Source organism: Alligator mississippiensis, chromosome 10, assembly GCF_030867095.1.
Source record: "Alligator mississippiensis isolate rAllMis1 chromosome 10, rAllMis1, whole genome shotgun sequence".
NCBI classification, from domain to species: domain Eukaryota; kingdom Metazoa; phylum Chordata; order Crocodylia; family Alligatoridae; genus Alligator; species Alligator mississippiensis.
In genome coordinates this window covers 59942353-59968938 of record NC_081833.1, presented here as the reverse complement: position 1 = coordinate 59968938, position 26586 = coordinate 59942353, and the positions used below count along the sequence as shown (strand labels likewise).

The following is a 26586-nucleotide window of genomic DNA, read 5'->3' as shown; positions in this document are numbered from 1 at the left end:
ATGAATTGGCAAACCTGTAACGTTTCCATGAATTGGATGGGGTGAAAAATGCCTCAAAGCCATATCTTGTGAAGGGCTGAGTCTTTGTGACAAAAAAAAAAAATAAAAAAAAAAATTGGACTTTCTGTAAGCGTTGGTGTCTCTTGTGAGAAACAAATCTTCCATATTTGCATTTCCTTAGCATTTTTAGTGGAAGACAGAAATGAGTTAACTGACTTGATGGCATAGGTCCCAGACAGGTATTAAATTTGTTGCATGTGGCATGCAAGTATTGTACCACAAATGGTAACATGCCAGATGTTAAACCTGTTTTTCTCTGGATAGAAATGAATGCTGAGCCACAGAGTTGCTCATTGGAACAGCAACTCCTGTGACAGAAGTATGCCGCAATAACAAGCGTGTGGCCAGTTGCCTGACAAAACTGTAATGCCAGTATTCACCCATAATGTGCAACAAATCTAACGTCTGGCAGGGATCTTGGTAAATGCTGACTCTAGGATCTTTTGAATTGGGATTGGAAAATTTTGATAACAGAAATAACTCCAAGTATAAGGAAAAATGTCCAAGTTAATAAATGCTTTAACTTTTTTTTTTTTAACAGCTTGTTCTTGACACTAATTTAAAAAAGAAAAATATTTTCTGTAAATATTCATCTTTCATGGAGAGCTGATTAATTCAGAGATGCATTCAGCCTTTCAACTGTTTTTCTGGTTAAACTTTCACATTAACAGTTGGGTGTTTAATGCTGTTTTCAATTGCCATGCCTTTCAAAAATAAAGAACTAGTTCTTCCTTCTTAAGCAGCTCTGAGCCTAGCACCGTTGCCTAATGCAAGACTAACCTTACATCAGGTACTTATGCCAAAAAAAGAGCATCCAAACTGATCTTCTTGAGGTTCAGGCATCACTCTTGCTGAATCTAATTTATTACTTATTACCTGTCTCCTTACTGTCTGCTGTGCTGCCAAGCAGTACAGCTCTGATTTTATTGATTTGTTATGGAAATAATGGAAGCTTACTTGACTAAGTTGAAATGAATGTCTGTATACTAAACTTAAACAGGAGTAGTGTCTTTACCAGATGGACTTAGGCCTCTTAACACCAAATTAATAGGGCATCTAGCCTAAACACAGGAATGTGATGTTGTGCTGTCTTTTCATGGTTGGATACCAGTTTCTGTGGATGGAACTGGTAACCTACACTGCTGGGATAGTATTGTAAAAAAACCCAGAGTTTAAATATATGGCAAACCCTGCAGTTGCCTGAATTAAATGTGAGAGTTATAAAAGCCCACTAGGGTAAAGTGTAGGATTGGTGCTTTTATCATGTTTGCTAGTGATTAATAAGATTACTTACTTCAGAGCAGGTTTTTTTTTGTGTGCCTATGAAATGCACTGCATTATGCATCCTAGTCCTTAGTTCTATGATCTGGGAGCTGTTTAACCCCTACAGTATATTGCAGTGTTCAGTCTTTTAATATGGTATTGGAGTAGAATATATTGAAGATATTTTTTTAAAAAGAAAAATCAGGCAAACAAAGTTTGGGGTGTAGTTTGAACTTCCCCAACTACAACACTTGTATAATAAACAAGAGTTTAGTGACAATGTTGCATATTAATAAGTGCATGACATTTTAATGCCCATATTTCTAACAGTTGAAATCTCACATTTACAAAGCATTCCCAAGGGACTTTAAAACATGCATTGGTACTTGCAGCAGTATGAAATCTAGAGTCTCTGGTGAGAACTGCAACTGGTTCTGTGGCACCTTATGAATAAAGGTGGATTTTTTTACTTGGAGCACTGATACAAACACCTCTGCATAGGAGAAAGCTAAACAATCATTTGGGAATTCATGGTTGTATATCCTGACGGTCTGAGTGCTTGGATCTGATGCATAGCTATTTGCCATTGCTTTGGTACTAAGGTAATTACAGCTTTTCAATAAGATGACAGTAAAAATTGTAAGAGGTGTTGCTTTTTTTAATAATGCAGTAGTTCTCAAACAGGTTGCTGTGCACTGTTAGGATTTAAGTGTGCAAACACTTATACATGAGTCACAAGATAAAGGCAAAGGCAGAGATTTCAAATGGGAACTATTTCTGACCTGCTGTGCTCCGAGTTCTTTTGTAACAGAAGAATTGCTATAAATTTTTCTGTACTCAAACTGAGTGAAACCTAAGAGCTGGTACTTTGAGGTGCATCTCTTGAGTCCTAAAAAGGCTGAGAACCACAGCTGTAATAGAACTGGGTCCCATACAGCCTCCAAGAGTTCTCTTGTTACTGGAACTATTGCACAACCAGTTCTGAAAATGCATAAACCATTATTTAAATGCTGTTGATTATGTACTTTTTCTAATTTACTTGAATATCATGTTTTAAAATTATTATAGACAAATCGGGTAGAGGGAAGGAGTTGTCCCCTGCTTCAAATAATTGAATTGCAGTTGGACACAAAGCTATTTTCTGTCAAGAAGTTCCTATTTACAATATTGATAATTCAGTACTAAAGTTCCTGTTTTATCTACAACTTATGAGGATGCCTCTTCAAGATGTGTACGTGACTATAAGGTGGAAAGAACCCTTTGTCTTAACTTCAATATTGTTTAACTCGGTTTGGGAAACTGGCAAGTGCTTTTTTCCACCCCCCATAATGGCTAGGTCATCCACTTTTAAAAGCCAAAGGTGTTTTGTGAACAACTGTGTGTTTATAGTTCACTTCTTGGCCCTCTTCCTACCCCATCCTCACTTTGCCACTCTATTCTGTGTACAGATCTTCAAGTAGAATATTCTGTTCCAGCAAAAAACACAATTCCTTGTCTACTCTTATTGTTCTCGTTCTCAAAGCAAATATAATACCCATGCACTAATACAACACTATAGCTGAGAGTTTGCATTGGGAACAAGAGCATGGTAATAATTTTGATTTTACAGACTGAATTCTTCCAGGAAAGAAAATGAAGTTTTAGTCTGTCTTATATAATATTAAGTTTATTTTAGGTGCAGGGAGTGGGTTCCAAACCAACCACACTTGTGTAAAGTAGCTAGGTTCACCCTCCCTACCTTGATTTGAAGTCGAGGATATAGGCTTTTGAGTTCACTTGTAAAAACTCTGGCTTAAATTCTCAAATATTATTAATATTGAAAGAGTACCATATTTACTTGCATACCACATTCACTCCCCCCGCAAGAAAAAAACAAAAAACTTTCCAGAATTGGAGCATTTCTTAAGCAGGAAAACTGAATCCCACCCCCCTCCAAGAACAGAAGCATACAGATGCTGTAAAATAGTTGCTATGCCTTACCCCTCCTTGCAGCTGCATGGATGTAGGGGGAGAGTCCAGCAGAAACGGATGTAAAGGGATACAGTGGTATGTTTGCTTCCTACTTTGATTCCTGCTCTACCCCAAGTTTAAAACCTATCCAGGTGTTTAAAACCAACTGCCTGGAGCAGTTCTTAACACCTGGATTGAAGAGCAATTGGCAGGAATCAAGTAGATAATGAGCCATAAAGTCAATTAACTCCAACTGGTGGAATGAAAGATGTCACTGCTGCTGAAGCCTATATCCTCCAGTAAATTCTGTTGTGTCTAGCTGTTCAAGGTTAATCAGTGCCTTCCTTTCCCATGAGCATGGAGGGGTCAAAAGGTTTGCTCCCCTACTTTGCAAATGGGAGGGAGCAGGGGGACCATAACGTTCAGCAACACTAGGAATGTTGGGCCCTGTGTGATCCAGAGTAGTTACGAGTTACCTTCAGTTTTCTTTTAATTTACCAGAAGAATATTTCATCTTCCTGCACCCACATAGGTAAGATAAGACATGCCCAATGAGCTTCAGCTGTGAAAAGATTTAAAACTGTAGCTTTCGCCTGTGCAGGAAAGGGAGGAGGGTAAGCAAGCCGAAGATCAGATTCTATCCCTGCTCTGTATAGTCATAACATGGAGGGGGAGGGGCAGAACACCTAATGTCATAATCCTGTTAATGAGAAACTAGATGTGGCTGTAGGTTTTTCGGTTTTGTTATTTTTTTGAGGAAAATACTTTACGGATGAGGTAGATGGATTGGGGTGGTGGTATTGTCATGGTACAGCTCAAATTTCAGGGTTTTAAAGTAGCTGGAATAAGTGATCCCTTCCACCCCCCTGCAAGCATATAGACAAAGTTGAAACAAAAATGCTCACATGTAGGTAAAAAGTGCTTATTGTTTACTGATTTACTTCATGTTTTAATATTTATAAAATAGTTAACCTCAAACTTGTAACACCTCATGGTTTTGAGTTGAAAACAAATATTAGAGTAAGCAGCAAAACAAGCTTCTTAACTGCCTTCCTATACAGTGCCTCCAACCTCATACTTACAATGGGCAGTGCCTTGAAGGGCACAGCTGGTATTGCCTCCAACCTGATACTTACAGTGGGCAGTTCTTTGAAGGGCACAGCTGGAATTAGGGTCTCCCTTCACTAGACATAACATTGTGTGAAAGTAAGTAATGAATAGCAGGGCATGGAGCAGGTGGATGAAGGAAATAAACCTACGAGAAGCAGTTCTTTGCAACTTGCACAGCTTGAAAGTCCATGAAAAGTTTACTACTCTTTTGGTAGCATGTCATTTGTTCCACCCCCTCCCTCTGTGATTAGAGACAACTGAATCTTGAGCTGCAATCTGTATCAGATGGAGCTCTTCAAACACTGTGCATGGTGCGGGAGGGTGTGACAAATCTGCTTCCCCATGTGACCTATGTCTGTTTTGAAGACTTGAGCGAACTGCACTTCTAATAACATCCCTAAGTATGTATTTAACAGCCCTTATTTTCTAAAAAGTGCCAGAAACGATGCAAAGTTTCCCTTTTGAGCAGAACTGTTAGCCTCTAGTCTGTCAACCTTAATCACATATCAAAACTAAGTCTTTCCCTGGGGATGGGGGTGTGATCTCTGGATTTGCTAAGGAGCCTTGTGATTGGGAGACCTGTACAAGTGATGTTTCACTAGTTATCTTGCAGTGCTAATTCTGTAGCTATTGTAGTGGAGTGAAGGGGATGCTGACTTTTTGATCAGTGCACTAGTAGCTTTCCTTGGGCACTGGTAATCTTGTTTGATTTACAGAATTTTCACCTTGCCTGGGAGAGCAGAAATAAAAAATTCTGGAGGCACCATTATGAGTCTCAAACTTGCTTGTAGTGTAGAACTTGTTGGCACTACAACAGGAAGCTGTAACTCAACATGGGGCTTCGGTGTCTTTCAAAAGAAAAAGTTGTGAAAAGCTAATACAAGTTCTTTTTATTTTATTGAAACTTACCAGAGGTGCAGAAACCGGGTATGTAACCTCATTGACCAAATGAATGTTAAGAAGCCTCAGTGAGTGGTACATAAATATTTTAATAATCATTATGTTGAAGTCTTACCTCCCTCTTTTCTTAAAGGTGGTTATTGGATTTTAGTAGTCCTTCTGTTATCTTCTTAAGACTTTTTTTATTTTCTCTCTCCCTATCTCCTGCTATGCTATTTTTTCCCTACTTCTCTGAAGAGAGCATAATAGAAAGTGTTTTAAATTTAGTATGATGGGATTAACAATTCTCTCATGTAATCCGTATTACTTGTTACAGGAATGTTAATGTTTTATCAGGCAGATTCTTTTCCAGGAGGAACAAAAGTAGAACTGTTTTGTATTACTGTCATTGTATCAAAACTAAAATAATTGGAGCATAGATTTCTTGCATAGAAATGGACATTAAGTTTTACTAATCAATAGAAATGCATATTATTGCAGTAATTCCTTAGTACTGCTTGGAACATCTAATTACAAATAGGTTTTTATTAATGGTCAAGTTCCAGGTCCCCAGTGGTTTGTGCTATGCAGATGAATTGGCGATAGTTCCTGCCCCCACAGCTTTCTACTTAACAGGCGCAAAGTGGTTTTAACAGTTGAAAGAATTGGGAAGGTATGACCGTAATAGGAAGTGTGCTAGTTGTGAAGTCTTGTTGTGCAATTGTGATTCTGAATATTTCTTATGTTAAAATTAGTTGTTCATATCAGGACAACCATATGTGCTGGAGGGTAGTTTTATACTAAGATTTAGGAAACTTTCTTGCTATTCTTAAAGTAAGTCAGCAGGCCCATTGTCCAGCTTTTCTAAATGTTATAAAAGTTCAGAATGTAAGCTAACTGGAAAATGCATCTTACAAAATATCAACCATCCCTTTTTTCATTTGAATCTATTCTAGAAAATCTCTGAAGTCCATATGGCTATGTATGATGAAGATCTCTTGAAAAACCCTTTTTATCTGGCCCTTCAGAAACGTCGTCCTGACCTCTGTAGCAAAGTTGCGGAATTCCATGGTATTGTAAGTAAAGAAACTTTTTGCTATTATTTTGGAAAAAGCCCAAACTTTTCTGCATCTGAATCCAGTAGTAGGGTATATGCATGCACTGTCCATGGTATTGTGGAAGCGTGAGAGCAAGTTGGCAAATTATCTTAAATTAAAATTGCTCTGTGTAGAATTTATTTTTTTGCTTTCACCTTTAAAATTCCATGAGTGAGAATGCATAAGACTAACAGATTAGAATTTGATGGGCTTTCACTCTCTAAAGGGATTTCTATATGTTCTTCTGGGTCCTTCTATGAACTATAAAATAACTGTCTGCTGTGTTGCTTATTTATAAACAATAGCATCAGTCCCATGTGACAGTGAATTTTCTGGTTTGCAAGGGAAAGGGAATAAGCTGTTGTTTTGTGACATGAGGCTGTTGCAGTATAAACAACACATACACATTACTGAATGTGAGTGAAGACTGAAGATCTCTGTCAAATCAGGCTGCCATTCTGTTCTTTCTTTATCTTCTACTTTCACTTTATTTGGCTTCTAAAGGCTTGTTCCAAAACTTACTGAAGTCTATGGATATCGTGTCACTGACTTCAATGATCAGGTCTTTGGAGCTTGTACATTATGCTCTTAACCAATTTATGGATGAACTATTGCTTGTCTGTATCTACAGGCTCTCACCAAAGTTGCTAAATTCTTCTCATCGTATCCATTTACAGTAATCAAGCTGTGAATATAGACCTTTAGGTTCAAGACTTCCCTGTTTGTTGTGGCTCATACAAAATTTAGCAGTTCCTATTTTTACAAGCATGTGGCTGGCTGTTCCAAAACTTGTTCCCATTTAAAAATCTATAAACTGGTTTCTTGTGAAGCTTCATATTAAACATTTTTTGTTTGTTGTGGGTTTTTTGTTTGTGTTTTATTATTTTATTTAGTACCTTCAAAAAGCATGACTAAAAATGTTACTTCCTTTATCTTGCGTTTTATTTTCTAGCTGTCCTTGCAGGTCTGGATTAAATAGATGCCTAGCATTCTGCCATAATTAGAACTTTGAGACACTGCGAGCCAGAGCATTTTGCAATTGTCTTTTTTCCTCACAATATTAAAACTTCTCTTCCAGCATTCAAATGTCAACTAAGAACTGAATGTGTGCATGGTGACTTCTTTACCCCTGTTTTTGAAGTACTTGCAAATAAGGTAGGGTGTTTGGTAGCTTTTCTAAGAGTAGTGGTGACTCCTATGAACAGTCTTGAAGTGTCCAGACATGAGATGTGAATGTAATGACAAGGCCATACAGAAGCTGTTTTGCAAATGCAAGTGAAAATGACTGACAGCAGTAGGTATTCTGAACACTAGTATTAATCCTGCTCACAGCTGACTAGACCAAACACATCAACTTTTAAAATACTATCATTATCAGCACTGATGGACATGAAATTTTTGTTGAAAAAACCACCCTAACACATGAACAACTTTTTCTGTGCGTGGTTTAAAAAAAAAAAAAAAGGCTAACCTTCCCCAGTGATCTGGGTCTCTGTCTGATGTATGTAAAACTTTATTTAGAGGAAGCATTCTAATCTTAAATAGGTTACATAACTTGCTTATTCTTGTCCTGTTTAAGCATTTATTAGCCATGATGAAGAAAGTCTGTCGGTCCCAGCCTTTCCTTTTTGAATATGTTTGAGGTTTCTCCCATGATTAGTTTGTGTTAGAAAGCTTCAAAGTTAAAATGCAAGACCTAAGTTTTCTAATAGGTGAGTGATCTCTGGCATACAGAATATGCAGGGCTAGAAAACATGGTGGTTAATTATTCATAAAATAGGCGAGGAAATGTTGAGCTGGAAAACAGTGAAGTTTATATTGCTTTTTATTTTAACTATCTGGTTTCTGGCAGGGGGGAGAAGAGGAGAATCTTCATTATGTACAATCTCTCTGAAATTGGTATGCTGTGCCCAGTTTTTAAATAAAGGAGCATTGTGCTCAGCATTTCTGAAATAACTTTACTTTGGAAACCTATTCTGATATTATCTTGTAAGGTTCCCTAACTATGGCAGCTGCAATGAAGACACTACTAGCTTCCTTCTCCCCCATTACTGAATTTTAAAATTTGCAACAATTTAAAAATAAAAAAATCCTGGCAGTTCTGTACATCTTAAAAGAATAAGAACCATAGGGTGTGTAATATGTGGGTATTTTATTTTTGTCAGTGAAAAGGGGCTTTTCTAAGCAGAGAGCAACTGCAGAACTCTGAGGGTCTAAAAGTAAAGTACTATTTTGATAAATGTAGATCTCTGCAGAAATTGTACTTGCCATTAACTTTAGGTGTGCTTCATGGCTTGTTTCAAGTCTGACCACCTTGCAGAGGTGACTCTGCTGCTAATGGTATTGCATTTTTATGCCTCCAGAACAAATGCTTTTACTCTTGAGTAGCACTGACATTTCCAGAGAAAGTAATGTTCTTATCTCAAGAGTAGAAATGGTTCTGAAGTAAGCCTGTCTTTCAATATTAGGAGGCTTTTAGTGAGGAGAAACTGAATCTTCATGCTCTTCTTACTTCTGACAAAAAGTGAAGGCCTTCCTTTTTTTTAGTCGGTTGTATAGAATTAAAAATGAATCAAGGTGAATGTCAGCCTTTGGCTGCAGAGTTGACCTCTTGCCCCTTTTCCTCCCAAAATAAACTTGTCCTGTTAGATTGTGAAGGTTGATTACCATGTGTGGAGTAAAAAGATGTATCAGGATACGTCCTTAAAAGCATGCTGACTGGCTGGGGTCAGTAGGGGAGAGAAATTACTCCATGCTAACCAGTCTATCATGGAGTAATTACTTACAAGCTGTGAACAATTTAAGCAAAACTTCGAAGTTATATGAAACCTGTAGTGCTGATTTGCTTGCACAATTTTTCTGGAGCTTCTGTCATACCCCTAGCTAAGGCCTTCAACCCTCTTCACTTGTGTTTATTGTATGTTGTGGTAGCCTCCTGCCAAAGGTTGACCCCTTGTGTGCTTTGCCCAGGGACCCTTTAGACTTGCAATATGTTGGGGTTCTTAAGGCAAGCTTTTTTTTTTTTTTTTTTTTTTAAATCAAGAATGTGCTTTTATTTAGATTTATACAGGGGAATTTTGTAGTTGCAAGTGTGGAAAGGCAAGATGGGTGTTTGACTTTTCTGGATTAAGTTTCTTTCGTTTAATTTTCAACATACAGAAGCCATTGGGACTTTGATATACACTCCATACCTCAGGGTATGTTCAATTTTCTCCAGGTAAAATGTCTTCATGTGACCCTAATGTTTCCTGTCATTGATGGTGCCCATGATTGCATGCTCTCCTATGCTCCACTAGTTTTGTACACTTTTTTGTGTTGTCATAAGTTCGTCAGATGGAGCTTCTAATTTTACCTTACAGCTTCAAAGTGGGCCCTTTCTAGTAACATGGTAGCAACTTCTTTTGGGGAATAAAGATCTAAAAGCTATATAATCTAAACTTTTTAAATTTAGTTAATTGCTTTGGCTATCCTTACAAAAGCCAACTGACCTGTTTGCTTATAAAACTATGGCTTTCACACTGGATCAAATTCAGGGAGGCTTTGTTGCGCTCTTGCTGTCACTATTGCTTTCCCCCCCCCCCCCCCCCCCCCCCCCCTGCTCCTGCCCCCACACGCACCTTTTGAAGTTTAGGGGTTAATAGATAGCGTTGTTCAAAATGTTTGTGCAACTGAAAGATATATTCTTGGCGAAAAGTACATTCAGGAACAAAAGCAAGCCCATCTATGTGCAAGTATTTCTATATATATTTGTATTTCAGATGTTGGTTTGTGTAAAGTAGCTGACTAAATCTAAAAGGAAAGGCTGTGTAATGAACTCAGGTCATGAGAGCTGGAAGCAATGACATGCAAAATGCTATCCTTTCCTAGATGTCAAAGGCTTTTTGTCAGTTGTACAGAATTAAATTAATCAAGGTGACTATCAGACTAAGGCCTTGCTCTAGTGCCTCTTGTGCCAATAACTTCCCAAACATTGCTGACTGACCATTTCCTCTGATGTTCAGAACCTGGTAGGAAGCAGTGAAATCATTGATTTCTATGCTTCTGCTGCCAGACAGTACTTTTTAATTAGCAACTGATCTCCAAGTTGGTGCCCAGAGCAAAGTCAAGGGACAGTATCCTGTTGAGTATCCCTGAGGTGTGTTGCTTCTAATTGGCATCTGGCTATGAGGTGTCTGGTACATCTGCTGAAAGCTCAGTTTGGAAGCTTTATTTTGCTGGTGTGAAATTGAAAATGTGACTAGACCACTGCCTGTGAACATCAGAAAGTGGTGGATGGTCTTCTGAATGGCAGAGCAGTTTCAAGTGTGTTCTGGCTTGACCCCTAGCTGGAGAACCTGTCTGTGTGGTGGTTTTGCACGCCAGGTAGGGGGCTGAGCATGTATGCATGCCTGATAGTGCTCTATTTTATTTATTTAGTTACTTTTGTAGAGCTGTAATTTTAGCTCTACAAAAAAGTTTGGGGCTTATATTTGCTGTAGGTATAAAGAATGATGTTGGACTTGCTCAATGTCAATACCATGCCACCTTGTAAATGCTGGAGGGTTTTGTTTTTTAAATTGCCTGATGGTTCAAGTGATTGCCAGTGGGGTTAATCTGTGTCTTTTCCACAGATGCCATAATTCACCTTTACACCCACATCTTCTAATTTGTTAATAGGAGGTGTCTCTACCCTGCTGCTAGTCTTCCCAATGGCATTTTCTTTTGTTGATCTTTTACTTGGCCTTTACTGAGTAAAACACTTTAGCGTGTGCTCTTATCTACCTAGTGTTGGCCTCTAATTTCTAAATATCAAATGGTTGTTTTGCTAGAGAGTACTACTTTGATTACCAGAAAAAAGCCTAGTAGCCTGTTACTTGCATGGTTAGCATAACGTAACCAAATAGAAAACAATTCTCTTGCTTTGTGACTTTTTGGGGATGTAGTGCTAACCTTCGTTATGGTCTTTCACTAACTTTCTGAAAAGAACATTCTTGCCATCTATGCATTAATAAATGATGTTGCAACAAACAGCCTATCAAACCTGAGTTATGGGGCAAGGATACTTTGGCCCTGGGGAAGCTGGCATGCTGCTTTATGAAGAGTCCACCTGACTGATTTTCATTGTTTCTCCAGGTATTAGTACCATGCAAAGGAAGCCTCTCAAGCAACAACCTGCCCAGCTGTCAGTTTGACTCCTATGTTCTAAAGCCAGTGGAAGAACATTTTCAGACCTTAAATGGAAAGGTAGTTTCCTGTAAAATGTGTACTTTACAGTGGGCAGGTCCAGCCAGTTGGTATACAGGAGCCCAGATTTGTCCCATGGCAGGCAGCAATTTAAAAAGTACAACCCAATTATTAGAACAGATCATTGGATGTCTGAGGATTTCTCTTCTGTTCCTCATTCCTGCTTTGTTATACAATCTATTGCTAAACAAATTATTTGGAAATACTATATAGCTGGGAGAGTTCATTGGGCAAGCTTTCAGCCACCTGCCCAGAAAACTGGTTCTCCCCCAAAAAAGGCAGCAGCACAGGTTTCAGTAATGCAGTGATGGAACTCAGCCAGCGCTTTACCTTATTCAGCAATAACAAATCTATAAAATTGTCCACAAACACTCTTAAAGTTCATTTTACTTCATCTAAAATAAGGTGAGATGACATAATCATATTAACATATGTTCATTCTCGTTTGTGCTCACTCGCCAATGTGTCTCGCTTTATTTTATAAATATATAGTTTCTAATAAATGACATTGCCAAAAAAAAGTCCGGCCTTGAGTAGTGTTACAGTAGCAGCAAACCTACAATGTTATATAATGACATCAAGCCAAGTGAATTTCCCTGATCCCACATCCAGATAGATTTAACTTGTCATCTCTAAAACTACACTTCCTACCTGCAGTCTATTCTGTCTGAGTCCTTAGCAGAATTCATGCTCTTACTGGAGCTATACTTGCAAAGGTAGGAGGAAAGTATCCAGAAAAAGTAGCCAGGCTGCTTGAATGACATGGCATTGAGCCCTGAATAATTCTTCTTTTGTTTAAAGATTCTTTTGTTGTACTCTGTAACACTTAAGTCGAGAGAAATTTGTATGCAAAGTAAAGATAGCAGTCATACAAATAGCAGGGAGAGGGGAGTCTTGCTGGGTGTAGGGGCCTTTTTCTTGGTTTAGAGTTGGATATAAAATTGCTGTTTTTAGCCAATGCAATAATCACAGTCCACTCTTCTTTAAAGGTTTCTGTACACTGAAATTAAAAAAAAGATACTAAAATGCACAAGACAAATGAGGACAAATATTGGAGCAGGTTAGATTAACACATTCTAGGAAGGTTTAGGCAGTGATGTTCCTATCTTGAGCAGTAGGTTTGTCTAGATGACCTTCTGAGGTCTCTACCAGCCCTACTTTTTGTATCTCTTTCCAAAAATGGCTAGGTATTTGTGACTAGAATTTGATGCCCCTTGTGAAGGGAAAATGCCCCAAAATCAGGACCTAAAAATATTTTAAGAATAAACTAGTTTTCTATTCTAGCAAGTTTCCCTGCTCTTTATCTAGGGTACAGAACTTTTGTATTGAAAGTGCAAAGGGAACTTCCTAACCTTGTGAGTGGGGCTGTGGTGTGTGGACATTTTTTTAACTTGCTTCTTTTCTTATTTTAGGAAATCTTTATTCAAGGCAACCTAATTATTTTAGGAACGGGCTTTAATCATAGCCTGTCAGTACCAATTCTCTTTGAAGAAACCTTTTATAATGAAAAAGAAGAGAGCTTCAGCACACTGTGTATAGCTCATCCATTGGAAGAAACTGAAAGCTTAGGTGTGTACAGAAATGTCAGGAAGATGCTGACATCTTGGTTTGTGCAGCTACTGGGACAGACTGGGGGGGGAGTTTTAAGTAGCTAGTGCACTGTAAATTGACATACTGATTATCTTGTGTAGACAATCCTCAAGTGAAGTAAAATAAATCAACTTTTAAATTGTTATATAGAATATTAATAACCCACCTCCTCTCCAATCACCCTGATTATCTTTTCTTTCCTGTACTTTTGCACTTTCTGGGATAGGATGCTATTTCAAAGATATTGAAAAAATTTTCTTCCCCACTGAAAAGATTCAGGTTTTTCAGGATATGAGATATTGCCAGGCAGAACGATTTTTTTTTTTTTTTTTTTTTTTTTTCAGTGGCTAGGGCTACTCCTATTGTCCCTTTATATAGTCTTTGGAAATTAAATTGCAGGGGAAAAGAGTATTTATAGTGGATCTTAATAATAAATGGCAATCTTCTTTGACTAGACTTGGGACCGAACAGATGCCCACAGCTGTTCTGGCTGGACATGGACTTTCCATTCCAAGGGCTAAAAGATGTTGCCCAGTCTGTCTAGGAGTTGTGGAAGATACTATTCACTATGTTTTAGAATGTTCTTTCTGTAATGGTACAAGGAGAACCTATTTATTACTGTTCTTGCAGAAACTGATGCATTTTTCAAACAGAAATTAATCTTTTACAGCAAATTTAATAAACGATCTTGCAATTTTTGCTTATAAGGCTGAGGTGATTGGTTAAATATCCATTATTACTAATATGAGTGATACATTTTAACATTAGATTTGATTGTCTCAACTTTGGATATTTACACAAACATTATAGATTCGTGTCTTGATTTACTACTATATTTATATTAATATTTTTCTGTTGGTGGGTTCTATTTTTAATATAATATTTGTAGCTTGGTTACTTTGTTCGAGCTTATTTATATTATGGTCGTATGTTATGATGTTCATTTTTGGGAGCATGACATTTAGCTGAAATCCTTAATACATTGAACTTAAATTGAAAAAAAAAATCAACATTACTTTTTAAATTCTGATCTGCTGGGTCAACAGAGGGCTTTATTGCAATCATCCACTTTAAAGTCATACCTCCTTAATTTAGATTAACTTTCCAGTTTGTCACTACCAACAAGCCTGATGTAGTCAACCACCTTAAAATAAAAAAGCTGTAATTGCTACAAGTTAGTACTTTACAAATTTACAGAAGAAGAAAAACTGAATGTGGGGTGTAGGTTGTAGCCATGTTGGTCTAAGGACATAGGCTGACAAGGTTCTTTTGGGTAAATAAAAGGTATTGCATTTACCCAAAGAATCTTTCAGTCTGCAAACTGAATGTTGTGTACTAACACCTAGTTTTCATTTCAGAAGAAGCTACAACATCATCAAGTTCCTATTCCCTGAAAAATATTGAGGATGTGAGAGACTTCTTAGGAAGACATTCTGAAAGATTTGACAAATACATAGCATCTTTCCATAGAACTTTTAAAGAACATGAAAGAAAAAGTCTACGACACTACATAGTCAGTATCTTGCTTTTATAACTCTAGAACTTTAATCAAATGTCTAAATCAAGGTAACTTTTTAGTTTTTTAGATTGACGAGGAGAGCTTTGGGAACAAACTTACTCATAAATAGAATTGTGAAAGTGGGAGAGGGTTTAGCTGTGAAGGATTATGGTGTCTCGCTTTATTTTAGATAAGGTAAAATGCACTTTAGTAGTGCAGATGGACAGTCCTATAGATTTGTTATTGCTGAATAAGGTAAACAGCTGACTTAGTTCCATCACTGCATTACTGAAACCTGTGCTGCCTTTTTTTAGGATTCTGTTAATGCACTTTATACCAAATGCCTCCAGCATCTTCTGCGGGATTCTCACTTGGTAAGTACTGGATCAGTAAATATATACTGTATAAATGTACTGATCAAGTGATAAGCAGTTATTTACATCAACTTCATGTATAATTTTCCTGATGCTTTAGAGGATGCTTGCAAAGCAGGAACCTCAGATGAATATGATTAAACAAGCAGTTGAAGTAAGTATCTGAAACTGAACAAAAACAGCTTTGGGCTGCTATTATAAATATTGTGTATGTCTTAATCGGTGGCTTTTTCTACAGATGTATGTACACCATGATGTTTATGATCTGATCTTCAAATATGTGGGAACTATTGAGGCAAGCGAGGTAGGCTTATTCAACACAACTAATACTAGTCGACAAAGCAGCTGGTCAAACTTGTGCAGCTTCTAAAATGTGTTTGTTTTCCCCTGTCCCTACTGGTTAGGATGCAGCCTTTAATAAAATTACAAGAAGCCTACAAGATCTTCAGCAAAAAGATATGGGAGTTAAGCCTGAATTTAGGTGAGTTATCCAATGAGAGATTTCCAAATGAATTAAGTTTTTAATTGGATTTTTCAGCCTAAAAGCAACCCTTCATCCCTTTTCTGGGAAAGGTGACTGTCTGCACTACCCTTTGAGTGTCTTCTTTCCAAAGGAAGCACTTGGAAACTAGTCATTTAGTGCTTGGTTAACTTGTTACTTCCAGTAGCTTTATGCTTTTCTTCTTCCTTGTAAAAGCTGTGAACAAATCAAGCTTAAAATTTTTGAAGGAAGCTGCATGATGCTGTTGCTTCAGCTCAGTTTAGACATGTGGATTCCACTCCTCCATTCTCCATATCCCACTACTCCCCTCCCCTTGTGCTCTAGAATACAAGTAATTGCACATGCATTTGAAGAGTGAACTTCCTAATTTGGATTTTGTACTTTCTTTTGAAAAAATGTTTTAGTTTCAATATACCACGTGCAAAGCGAGAATTGGGTCAGCTGAACAAATGCACTTCCCCACAACAGAAGTTGCTCTGTCTGCGAAAAGTGGTGCAAATCATTATGCAGTCTCCTAGCCAAAGAGGTTGGTATCAGTAATACATTTTCATGCTTGCACTCTGCCATCCTGAAAGCTTTTCACACATTCTTGCTGTCTTTTTTTTAAACAACTTCAAAATTTTTTTTATTTTTTATACCTATAAGTATTGTTAACAGGCAGAACAGAACCTCAGAGTAGTAAACCTTGGATACCTAAGTTCTTGTGACATCACTGGAAAGAAATGTGGGCTAGAGTTTTACAGAAGTGAAGCACTCCTACGCTGGAATGTCTTTCTAAAATGGAGGAAAACTTTTTCCCTGTGGGATAAGTAATCCATCACCCCAAGTTGCTACTTTGAACTTATTGGTTCTATGAAAGGCAGATGACTACAATCTTATACAGAAAATGCACCCCCAAATGTTCAGTTGACAATGAAACTTCTTAAATTTTAGGGGGGGTTTGGGGTGCATTTCAGAAATGCTTTGTCCCAGTATACCATGGTTCCTCCCTAAATTGTCAAAGGCTGGGATAGTTAACTATTAGATTTAAGGAAGGCCATGGTTCCTATGTAGATGAAGTGGTTGAAAATAAGAATTTTTATTTTTATTAAGAGAGCAAGGGTGGGGGAATGACTATTTTGCACTCCTGTGGTTTTTTCCTCTGTGCTGTGAAAGTTACTTTACAGGAAAGCTTGTAGGTTGGGGACAGGCTCTGGCTGTCTTGGTAATTTTGAATATGATGGAACTACTTGAGCTCTGTCTTACCTTCTCTTCTGTGATTTTAGGTTTGGAGAACTACTGCATTGTTAATTGATACTTCTCTTAAAGGTTGATCTTCAGAGCCTTGTTGGGTCATCTGCTAGAAATATCACCCTTCTGGTTTAGATATCTGAAAAATGGCCTTTTTCTTTTTTGACACATTAGAGTTAATATTTAACACACTTTAGTCTGACTTCTGATCTTGGCTAATTGTGGCTTAAGGCTTCCTTTTTTACAAATTCTTCTTTCCTTTCAGTTAATATGGAGACCATGTGTGCAGATGACCTTCTCTCTGTCTTGCTGTATCTGCTTGTAAAAACGGAGATACCAAATTGGTATGTAACTGTCTGCTTTCACCACAGAACTGCAATTTAGAGTAACACACTGCTGTTGAAACAAGAAATAATATAAGTGGCTACATTCTGCTTTTGCTCTGTAATGTGTAGGAAGAGTGGTGTAGCTTTAACCCTGAATGAAATGGCACTAATGTTACAATTTTTTTAGCTGGGTTGTATTGTGTGACACGGGGCCTCCTGGGGCTGAACTCTGTGGCCCGCCTGCCTGTCACCGTGACAGCAGGCCTACTCAGGGCCGAGCTCTTCGTGGCCCGCCCACCTGTCCCTGGGCAACTGCCTGCTTATCTCGCCTGCCACGCCTTTGATGATAATTGATTCGTATATTGATGTCAATTAAGCGGGAGGCTGCCCATTGTAGTGCCCCAATGCCAAGGGGCGCTCTGCGGCTCCGACCTCCCCTAATACCGCAGCCCAAGCCTCGCAGATGGCATCATGGTGTTCTCCTAGTCACCGGCCCCACACTGGGCCCCAGAATCGTCCTAACAGGACCCCTCTCTGATCCTTCCTATCAGGCGGCCCCTCCACCGTCATCCAGGCTACCTAGCCCCCCTGAAGCCATGTTCCCCTCTCGGGTGTGGTTCCCCCGGAACCTTCGGCTACCTGGCCCTGGCCCACCTCCAGGCCAGTCGGGACCCCAGGCCCCCGGCTCTTGGGCGTCCCTTGCGGTGGGCCCCCGGCCCTTCTGACTACCGTAGTCCTGGCCCCAGCTTGGGCCAGTCGAGGGTACTCTCCCCTTTGGGCTGGGTCTCTCTAGCCGCTCACTCTGTCACTGGGCCTCTCCGTGCCATTACTCCCCGTCCTCCCGGGGGCAACCGCAGCACCACGCCCACATTGCTCCCACTGTCAGGGTCCGCCCTCTCTGGGGCCCTCACAACACTGGCCCTCTAGGCCCTCCAACATACGCATGGGTCACCCACCCAGTGGTGGTGGGAGCTAGGGGTTAAGGCGCCCCGACCCGCCTTTCACCGGGGTGATAACTGGCCTGGTATTTCCTGGGGACTCCCGCGCCACTGAGAGCCCCACCAGACCACCCCCTCCCAGCAGGGTGCAGTTTCAGGTCATGCCCAGGACCAGGAGCCTCTTGCCAACCCCTTGTAGCTCCCCCTTACCTCCAGGTCATTCAGAGCAGCCCTTTGGCCAGGTGATGTTGCTGCCTGACCTCCTGCAGCCAAACTGCCTTGTTTATATAAGCAGCCTAGGCCTCAAAATGGCTGCCCTAATCAGGCACCTGGAGGCTGCCAGCTCCAGGCCTGTAAAGTGGCAGAGACACCCTGTGCTCTGCCACATATTGCCTGCAGAAGCATGCAAGCCTAAGTAACATAACAGTTGACTTGCACTTGCAAAGCCAGTAGCTTTCCTCCCTGTATTAGGGTGCACTCCCAGGGTAGTCATGTCACCCTCATGGTGGCTATGTAGCGCCCATCTGCCTACCCTGGCTCCCTAATCTGGTTTCTCTCCTGTCTGCCACACCTTGACATTATAAATTAATATATTTAGGAGGCTACCTTTGAGCCACCAAAGTCTAGTTGTGGGTGTCTTGCTTTCCCCTTCCTTCCCCCAATCACTAGTCTGACTCGGCAGTACAAGAGGCCTGCCTTTTGCACTTACCCTCTCCCTCTATTCTTGGGTGGGGCCTTGGTTCTGTTAGACTCCAGCCTGCCTGAGTTTAGTCAGGGGCCCCCAGCTCATCTGGGCCTCTGCCATCTGCCCCTCCCTCTGTCCCCCTCCCCAAAACAGCCAAGAAAATAGGAAAAGAATAAGCAAAGAAACACAGAGAAAAATTTGCAGGGTGCTGGGCACTCTGCTCTGCAGCCTCCATATGTCTCCTCACAGTCGTCTTGGTCTACTAACAACATTAACAGAAATGAGGAAAAGTAGACCCCAGTTAGGTTAACATGAATGGTTTTCAGGGTGCACCAGCCTCCCCCTTCGACCCCTCCTGGGCTTATGTAAACAGTCCCCTGGATTCCCAGAGGCTCCTTCTGGGTTAACATAAACAGTTTTTGGTCCTGTGGATGCCTACCTCTCCAGATCCTTCCTGAGGTTAACACCAAGAGTCCCCTTCCCCCAGTGCTTCCCATACATGCATGCACTCACTTCTTTTTCCCTGGCAGGGACTCCTCAGGCAGCAGCTCCTCTTGCCAGGTTTGCATTTGTTCTGTTCTTCTGGAGGACTCCATTTTTCTCACCCCTAGGGACTAGTTCTCTACACATACACCTTCCTTCCCCCCCTCTTCTGCTCTGCAAGGAAGCTTATACCCCAGTCAGCCCTGCTTCCTTGATCAGCTGGCTGGGCTTCCTGCTAATCTCCCCTTCCTTCTCACTGCTGTGTTTTGCAGCCAGCTGTTTGCAAACTAGGCTCTGTAGGCATGAATTTGTAGACTAGTGTCAGCCATGCCTCAGGAGGCTTCTGCTCTCATTTGCAGCTGGCAGCTTTCTTCCTGCTCAGCTGAGTGTCTTTTTCTGGCAGCTGGGACCTGTCTCCCTGGCTGCTTTGGCAGGGCTTTTCCTGCTATAAGTGATTCTCCACTTCCCCCTGAGGCTGTAAAAGTTCTGGTTTTAAAGGGGCTTTCTTGTTTGTTTGTCTTTTATGCCTTGATGCTCTTTTTTTTTTTTTTTTTTTTTCCCCCCCCTAATGGGTCAGGGCCCCTGGTTACAACTTCCCCCTTGTAAAGTGGTTAAGGTACTTGTCCATAGCCAAGTACTTTCCAGAAACACTTCATAGTCACAACTTTGCTACCAGAAGTAGGTGACTTATTTTGAAGTCTCAATTCTGGAAGTGGTGAAGAGAACTTTTCCCCTAGCCCTTAAAGAAATAACAGAAAGCTTACTTCACTTTCCTCCTCTTGCTGCCTAGACTAAATCTTTTTAATAGCTCTTTCACATGTTGAACATTAATTCTAATCCTGACAATTGCTGTTTCTGTCCCATGTGGACTTGTCACGACACAACTTCTCTACTTTGGTTCCCAGGTGCAAGAAGACATTAAATAAACAGGTTTGGTAGAGGGAAAGTTCCTGGCATAGAGGTATTGGCATGAGTTGGGTTCTACCTCAGTTCATTACTCCTGTCTCGGCATCTAAAACCAACCCTTGCTTACCAGCTATATGGATTAATCTTTGGGTGTTGAACAGTTGGTGGGAATGAGTATCTTGAGGGCTAATGTGGCATAAATGTACTGTTTTTTGCCATTGTGGTAACATTTAACTTTCTAATGACTTAGTCCAGCATTGCAAAAATTATAAATCAAAAGTTTTAAATGTATTTGAAATGTGATAATTACGTTGTCATGTCCTCTGTTATCCTGGATATGAATTTGGACAGACTTTTTTTTCTTTAGCTGGCTTCTTATAATTCACTTACTTTTTTTTGAGCAGATATGACTTGGCCAACTTGTGATCATGGAAGCTGTGTTCATACTAACTTCTAGAAGTGCTTATACCAGGCACAATTTTGTTGTTAATCCCATGGTTTTAAGGAGTGCTCATAGGCCAGTAAAAGGAAATCAGCCCTTGATTTGGGGTTTAGCCCACTTGCCCAAGTTTCAAACTTCTAAAATTTGCCTGTAATATGACCCAATATTATTCTACCTCTTTCATGTGAAAAACCTTGAGGCTACTTCTGTTAAGGGGTTCTGTCTCCTATAGACCAGAAGAGATGTAGCAGCCATATGTACTCCTGGGGGCGACCTTCATGTGCTGAAGGAATGTGCATTGTTTTCCAACTCTGCTACATTTGTCTACTTTAATTCAGGGATGAGGTGGTAGTGCAATTTTAACAGTAAGCCCCTCTACATATACATGATCGCTTATAAAGAATTACACTATCATATTTTTTTATTTTAGGATGGCAAACTTGAGCTACATCAAAAACTTCAGGTTTTGCAGTTCAGCGAAAGATGAATTGGGATACTGTCTGACCTCAGTTGAGGCTGCAATAGAATATATCCGACAAGGAAACCTCTCCGACAGACCAGCAGTAAGATATTTGACTTTCTTTTAAAGTACTTTTATCTGCAACCATGTATCCCTGATGGATGGGATCTGCTTCTTTTAGTATCTCTGTGAGGATAGGGAGTTAAGCATTGGCTTCATTTGCAAGATGAGAAGGGAGCTAAGGTCACTGCATTCCCCCACTTGGGAGAGGAAGGAAGTTCATGTCAGCCAGGGCCTGACCTTGAGATGTAGAGAAATTCAGTACAAAACGGGTTCTTTACTTCCCTAGGCATAAATTTGGCCTAATGTTAATGATGAAACAGTAAGCTCCTTTAGAGGTGAGAGTTGAAATCTCACCCAAAAGGTGACACTTCAAAACCCAGAGTCCCTTTACCTTTGCCTCTCGGATAGTGTTTGTTCCTAAAGTACACTTCTGAAAAGAATAGGGATCTAATATCCTGATCTCCAACCCCCCTTGTTTATAGTCAGTTGCATAGTAGCTGGTGCTGTACTTACTAAATCACTAGACTACTTTACTTTTACGATGCATCTTCTGCATAATCCTAGGACACTATGGGCCCCTAGTAGATTAATGTTGCTATCTGAGACTAAATTAGCTTGTTTGTTGGTAAAAAGCTTTTTGGTAGGAATGAATTGATCTTCAATTCTTTGTCTGTTCAAGCACTGCCTAATCTTGTGTCTAGAAAACTTAATGGTGTTCTCTCTGGTTGGTAACAGAAAAACAACATAATGAATCCACAAGATGGGAAAGTGCATGAGGAGTAAACAAATTAATTATAGTATAAGTATAACCTGAACATCACCTTGATGGTGAGGGAACAAGCTAACATGGCATATTTACACAAGATGCTGGCTACATGGTAGTGTCACAGCATAGACAGTGCTAATACACTACTGTGTTGTATTATTTGTCTATTACAAAGTAGCATCCCCTAAAAGACAACTTTTTAATACAAGTACTAAATAAATGTGCAGTAATGACTTCAGTGGTACCTCGTGTAGGCCAGCTCCATGGCAACAGCATTTTCAGGATATTTTTTCAAAGTAAAACTCAGTTGTCCTCTTGGAGTACCTCCTTATGTTGCTCTTTGCACATTGTTTTCAGAGTCAATGCAATAGTACCAAATTTTGTGTTAAGCTTTTTTTTGAGAGAGCCTATTTTAAAGCCTTTGCCTAAAGCTTACAAATTAACAATGATATGAATTTCATCACATTATTTGCAATGCATAATGTATTAGTTAAATTTTGTGATACTAGCTTGACTTAACCTAGGGGTAATAATACTTTGTGATGCTGGATAGTAGAGGGGTTTTGGGTTGGTTGGCTTTTTTTGTTTGTTTTTTTTGTTTTTTATCACTTGCTCTTAACTTGCCAGGGACTGAGAGTGCTGTAGGTACCATGAATTAATTTCAGTGGGTAGGCTTGCCTTCTGCTGATTTTAGACCAAATCCCTATAGTTAAGGGTGATATTTGATGAGACTTCAGAAGCTTCCGTGGTTGAGGGCCCCCTGAAGCTTATGTAATGTAAAGATCCATCTCACAGTCTACATGTAATTAAGACTAGGCCCTAACTATTTTTATCACACTTTCATGTATCAAGATGGAGAAGCTTACAAAGAGAGATGTCATGCATAATATCTGATGCTTTTAAAACTAACAAGAGTTTCAAGGGTTGGGGTATGTGAGTTTGCATTGTCTGCTTTCTGCAATCTGCTGTTTGTTGGATCCTCGAAACAACATGTTTTGGAGTATCTACTTCTGCAAAACCTAGGTGTTCCCGGTCTGACCTGGAAACTAACTGATGTGAATGGGACCAGAGAGAATTCAACACGTCTGTCTGACTGCAAAGCACTGAAGTCTGGATCATGGCCTGATTTAATGGCAAAATGTGCAGAGCTTGGGCTGGAAGAAATCCAGGGTGTAATCTTAAAACAGCTGTTTGTAGTAACTTCAAAATTATTTTTAGTATTTTTTATAGTAACTTTCAGTGATAATCTTTCCACAAATCTGTGGCACTTGGATCTGTTTGTATATTTAAAAAAGTCATGCTCTTTATGTAAAGAGAATATGGTATCTCTATGCTGTTGTATCGAATCCTTCTAAAAGAAATAAAGTGTTTAGTCCTCTAAAAGAGGATGTGCAGATTAGTTTTAATTTTAGACTTCTAACAAGCTTGAAGATCTACTTTATTCCCCATGTAGGAGTAGCAGTGGCTTCAGCTCATCCCAGTCGAAGTGTGTACAGTCCTGAATTCCCTTTATGAAATGGGAGGAGTGTGTGTAGAGGGGGGAGCCGTGTAGTGTGTTCTTCCCTCTCTTCTGAGAGGTGGTGAGCTGAGTTAAAATACAATAGCCTTCTTTTTTAAAAAGGCCTTGCATCAGTTTTAAAAATCAACAAATCCCTCCTACCTTCCTTGAAACCTGGTTGCCTCCTTGAACCTCTAGTGTGATAACCTTGTTTATATGTAGGAGATTTTATTAAAACTCTCTAACCATCCTAGTACTAACACCATTTCTTCAGATCCCAATCTCTCTTCTGAGAAGAAACTAATTGGTTCTTCTAGAGATCCAAATTGGACATGAATAATCCTTCTGGAACAAAAATACTAGAATGGTGCAGACCATAAAGGCACTGGTGGCTCTTTTACAATTTTTCAATGAGGTGTTTTTAATCCAGATTCTCCATCCCCGTCCCCTTCCTTGGCTGGGAAAAATATTCTGAGGTCCTACACTAACTTTTAGGCAAAGCCTGAGAGCAACTGAATCCGCTTCAGTCCAGTAGAGAACTGTCCCGTCTCTTCCTTACTTGCCTAGTGTTCCTCCTTCTCCTCCGCACCCCCCCCTCCCCATAAGCATCTTGTGAAGCAAGCAAAGAGCAGAGGCTTCACATTTTGGGAGGGGGGGGGGTGGGATGGGACTCTGTGGTCACCTTATAAACAGAATCCAGTCCTAATGAAGTGTAAGCCCTACATGTGCCTTCACTGCAGTTGAGCAGTGTGACCTGGTAGTGGCAGTTAAAAAGCTCATCTACTTGGACAGAGATGGAAAGCTAGAAAATACCAGAATTCTGGGTTTGGGAGTGACAGCTTTTCTCCCTGATGCAGGAAATAAGGCTAACTATGCATGAGGAATCTTTTTTCCCCCTGGTAGGTAGAGATTCAGTCTGAATCTTCCAGCTTCCTTGCATTAAAAGTAGCTGAAGACAGGCCCTGCTTGCATGCTGAGCAGTATGCACTCTGCCCATGGGTAAGGGAGTTAGAAACTGGTGTACATAATAGCCACTTCATTGTTTCTGAAAAGCAGAGCAGAAATCTCTCCTGCTTCTCTACCCCTTCTACCAGTGAGAGGGGAGATGAGGCATTTGTGCACAAGGGATCCTTCCTACAGTGGTATTGCAAGTCTCATGAGGACATGGCAACTGAATAATACTCAAAGGATGGATTTGCTAGCGTCTACAAATAATGCATTGCAATTCTCTCTGGCAGTACTTCCTGCTACTGAGACAGATTTTTGGCTCTTTGTCCCTGAGCCCGGTAACCTTGCCAGCCCAGAGCTGGAAAGAATAATAGAAAAGCTAAATGAGCAAACTACCAAACCTTAAATTTTACTGCAGGAACTCCTGTTTGCTGTTTGAAAAATCTAACCTTAGCTACAGCAGCTGCTTCTATCAGTCAGCATAAACCTTATCTGGTCTCTCCACTGGGCTTTAAAACAACTGGTCATAGAAACTTTTACCCAGAGTAGCACCAGTCTCTTATTAGGTGTCCCCTTGGTCTGCACAGAAAGGCATGTTGGATAAAGAATTGGAGGCATAGAATTGGTGGAGCTGGGAGAGAGCCATAGCTGGAGGATGGAGTTTAACAAGTTGATCCTGAATAAGCATGTTGAGTGGATGGTGAAGGAAACAGGGGCATGCAAGTTGTAACTTGCATACATCTTGTCCATGTGGGTGGTCAAACTTCACAAATACTGAATACCTGTAAAAGCAGAACAAAGGAGTAATACTTGTGGGCTTTCACTTGATGTGTTTAGAAATTGGTAACGTTTTGGTTCATGGAGTCCCATTCTTCCTGGAATCAAATATGCTAACTCTACACCAAGAAATGTATAAGGGAAGCTTCCTCCACTTTGAGCTGTATATACATTGTCTGTTGCCATATGGGTGTCAAACTCATTTAACCCCATGGACCATGTGAAAAGCACCAGGCTGCTCCATGCCCTCTGGTCTGGTGTGCTACATTTGCAGGCTGGCTCCACAGGCCAGATGTGACCTGCAGGCCACAACTTTGACACATCTGTCAGATTCACCAGCTGTTTTGCATGTCACTAGATCTTCCTCATTCTCAAACATTTGTTAGCAGCCCACAGTTGTCTGAAATTGCTGCTCATAAGAACAAAATCCCTTCTAATTAGTGATCCAGAACAGGGCTGATGGGCACTGAAGTTGGTTTATAATATCTTTGACTGTCTCAGTGATAAGTGACACATGCCTATAATTTATTTAACTTCTGGAAAAACGGTCTCTGTTACCTGACTGCAGTATAAGCAATGTCTTGGCATGTATCTGCTTGGAGTTATGCAGCCGAAACAGTCATTTGTAGGGAAGGGGGCAGGAGAGGGGGAAGCAAGCTTAATTAAAAAACAAACAAACCCAAAAACAAAACAATGAAATCCTTATCGTGGGGTGTGCAAAATAGTGGTAAAACCTAGTTAGTTGATGCTTGTTGCTGCAAAAGGCTAGTTAATCACTGTTTCTCTTTCCCATCTGTGAGGTATTTGTTAATTGTACAGTATCATCTGACCAGAGAAAAAGCTTTCCTAACTGCCATGTGACAAGCTAGTTCCTTCCCCCGCCACCTGTGGGTGGTCATCAGTTATAGCTTACTAATTTAATTAGCTTACATGAAACTTGTCTCTTAACAAAAGCATTGTGGGGGGAAGTCCTGCTGAGCTACTTCCCTTGGGGGTTTCTAGCATTCATTAGTTCCCCAGCTTGCAATTAGCCAAGTACCTGACACCAACTGTAATAAAACACTTGTCAGAGTTTTCATACAGATTTCTAAGAGTATAGCTAAAGTAAGTATCTAGTTTGTAAGGGGCTCTGAGTAGCTATACTTCCAGTGGAGCTTTTCCCCGATCACATTCAAGGCTCTAATGCAGCTGAAGGTGTCAAATGTTCAACACCTCTGGAAAAAGTGATACACCTAACTTTAGGTTTTACAAATACTAACACCTGAGGAAAGGGCTGGTTTAGGTAAGTGATGGGTGGAGTATGGCTAGGCAGCCTTATAAAAAGGCAGCTTCTAGTGAACTGTGGAGGCAGCAAACAGAAAGAGTTTGCCTAGGGCAGTAATCTTCAACCTGCGATTCATGACCCCCTGGGGGTCTTTAGACTTTGTCTAAGGGGTCTACAAAAGATAACTATGATCAGAAATATGTAAACACCAACACTTATAATTCAGAGGGGTCCAAATTTCTATTACAATTTTT

At 40.1% G+C, this 26586-nt stretch overlaps 1 protein-coding gene across 9 annotated transcripts in view; it reads left to right on the top strand.

The window, feature by feature from the left end:
• Positions 1-26586, top strand: part of ANKRD27 (ankyrin repeat domain 27) — a 76871-nt gene that overhangs the window by 5028 nt on the left and 45257 nt on the right. For 4 of the 9 annotated variants that reach the window (XM_006260871.4, XM_014595585.2, XM_059713846.1 and 1 more), the window contains exons 2-12: positions 6219-6338; positions 11472-11582; positions 12995-13151; positions 14531-14685; positions 14985-15044; positions 15145-15198; positions 15283-15348; positions 15449-15525; positions 15951-16072; positions 17042-17120; positions 20987-21119. In XM_006260871.4, the coding sequence (XP_006260933.1) occupies positions 6237-6338; positions 11472-11582; positions 12995-13151; positions 14531-14685; positions 14985-15044; positions 15145-15198; positions 15283-15348; positions 15449-15525; positions 15951-16072; positions 17042-17120; positions 20987-21119 (1116 nt within the window). In that variant the 5' untranslated portion in view covers positions 6219-6236. Of the gene's footprint in view, positions 1-3607; positions 3806-3888; positions 4181-5856; positions 5936-6218; positions 6339-11471; positions 11583-12994; positions 13152-14530; positions 14686-14984; positions 15045-15144; positions 15199-15282; positions 15349-15448; positions 15526-15950; positions 16073-17041; positions 17121-20986; positions 21120-26586 lie in introns of those variants that run through there. The other 5 variants (XM_059713843.1, XM_059713844.1, XM_059713845.1 and 2 more) reach the window with 5 other exon arrangements.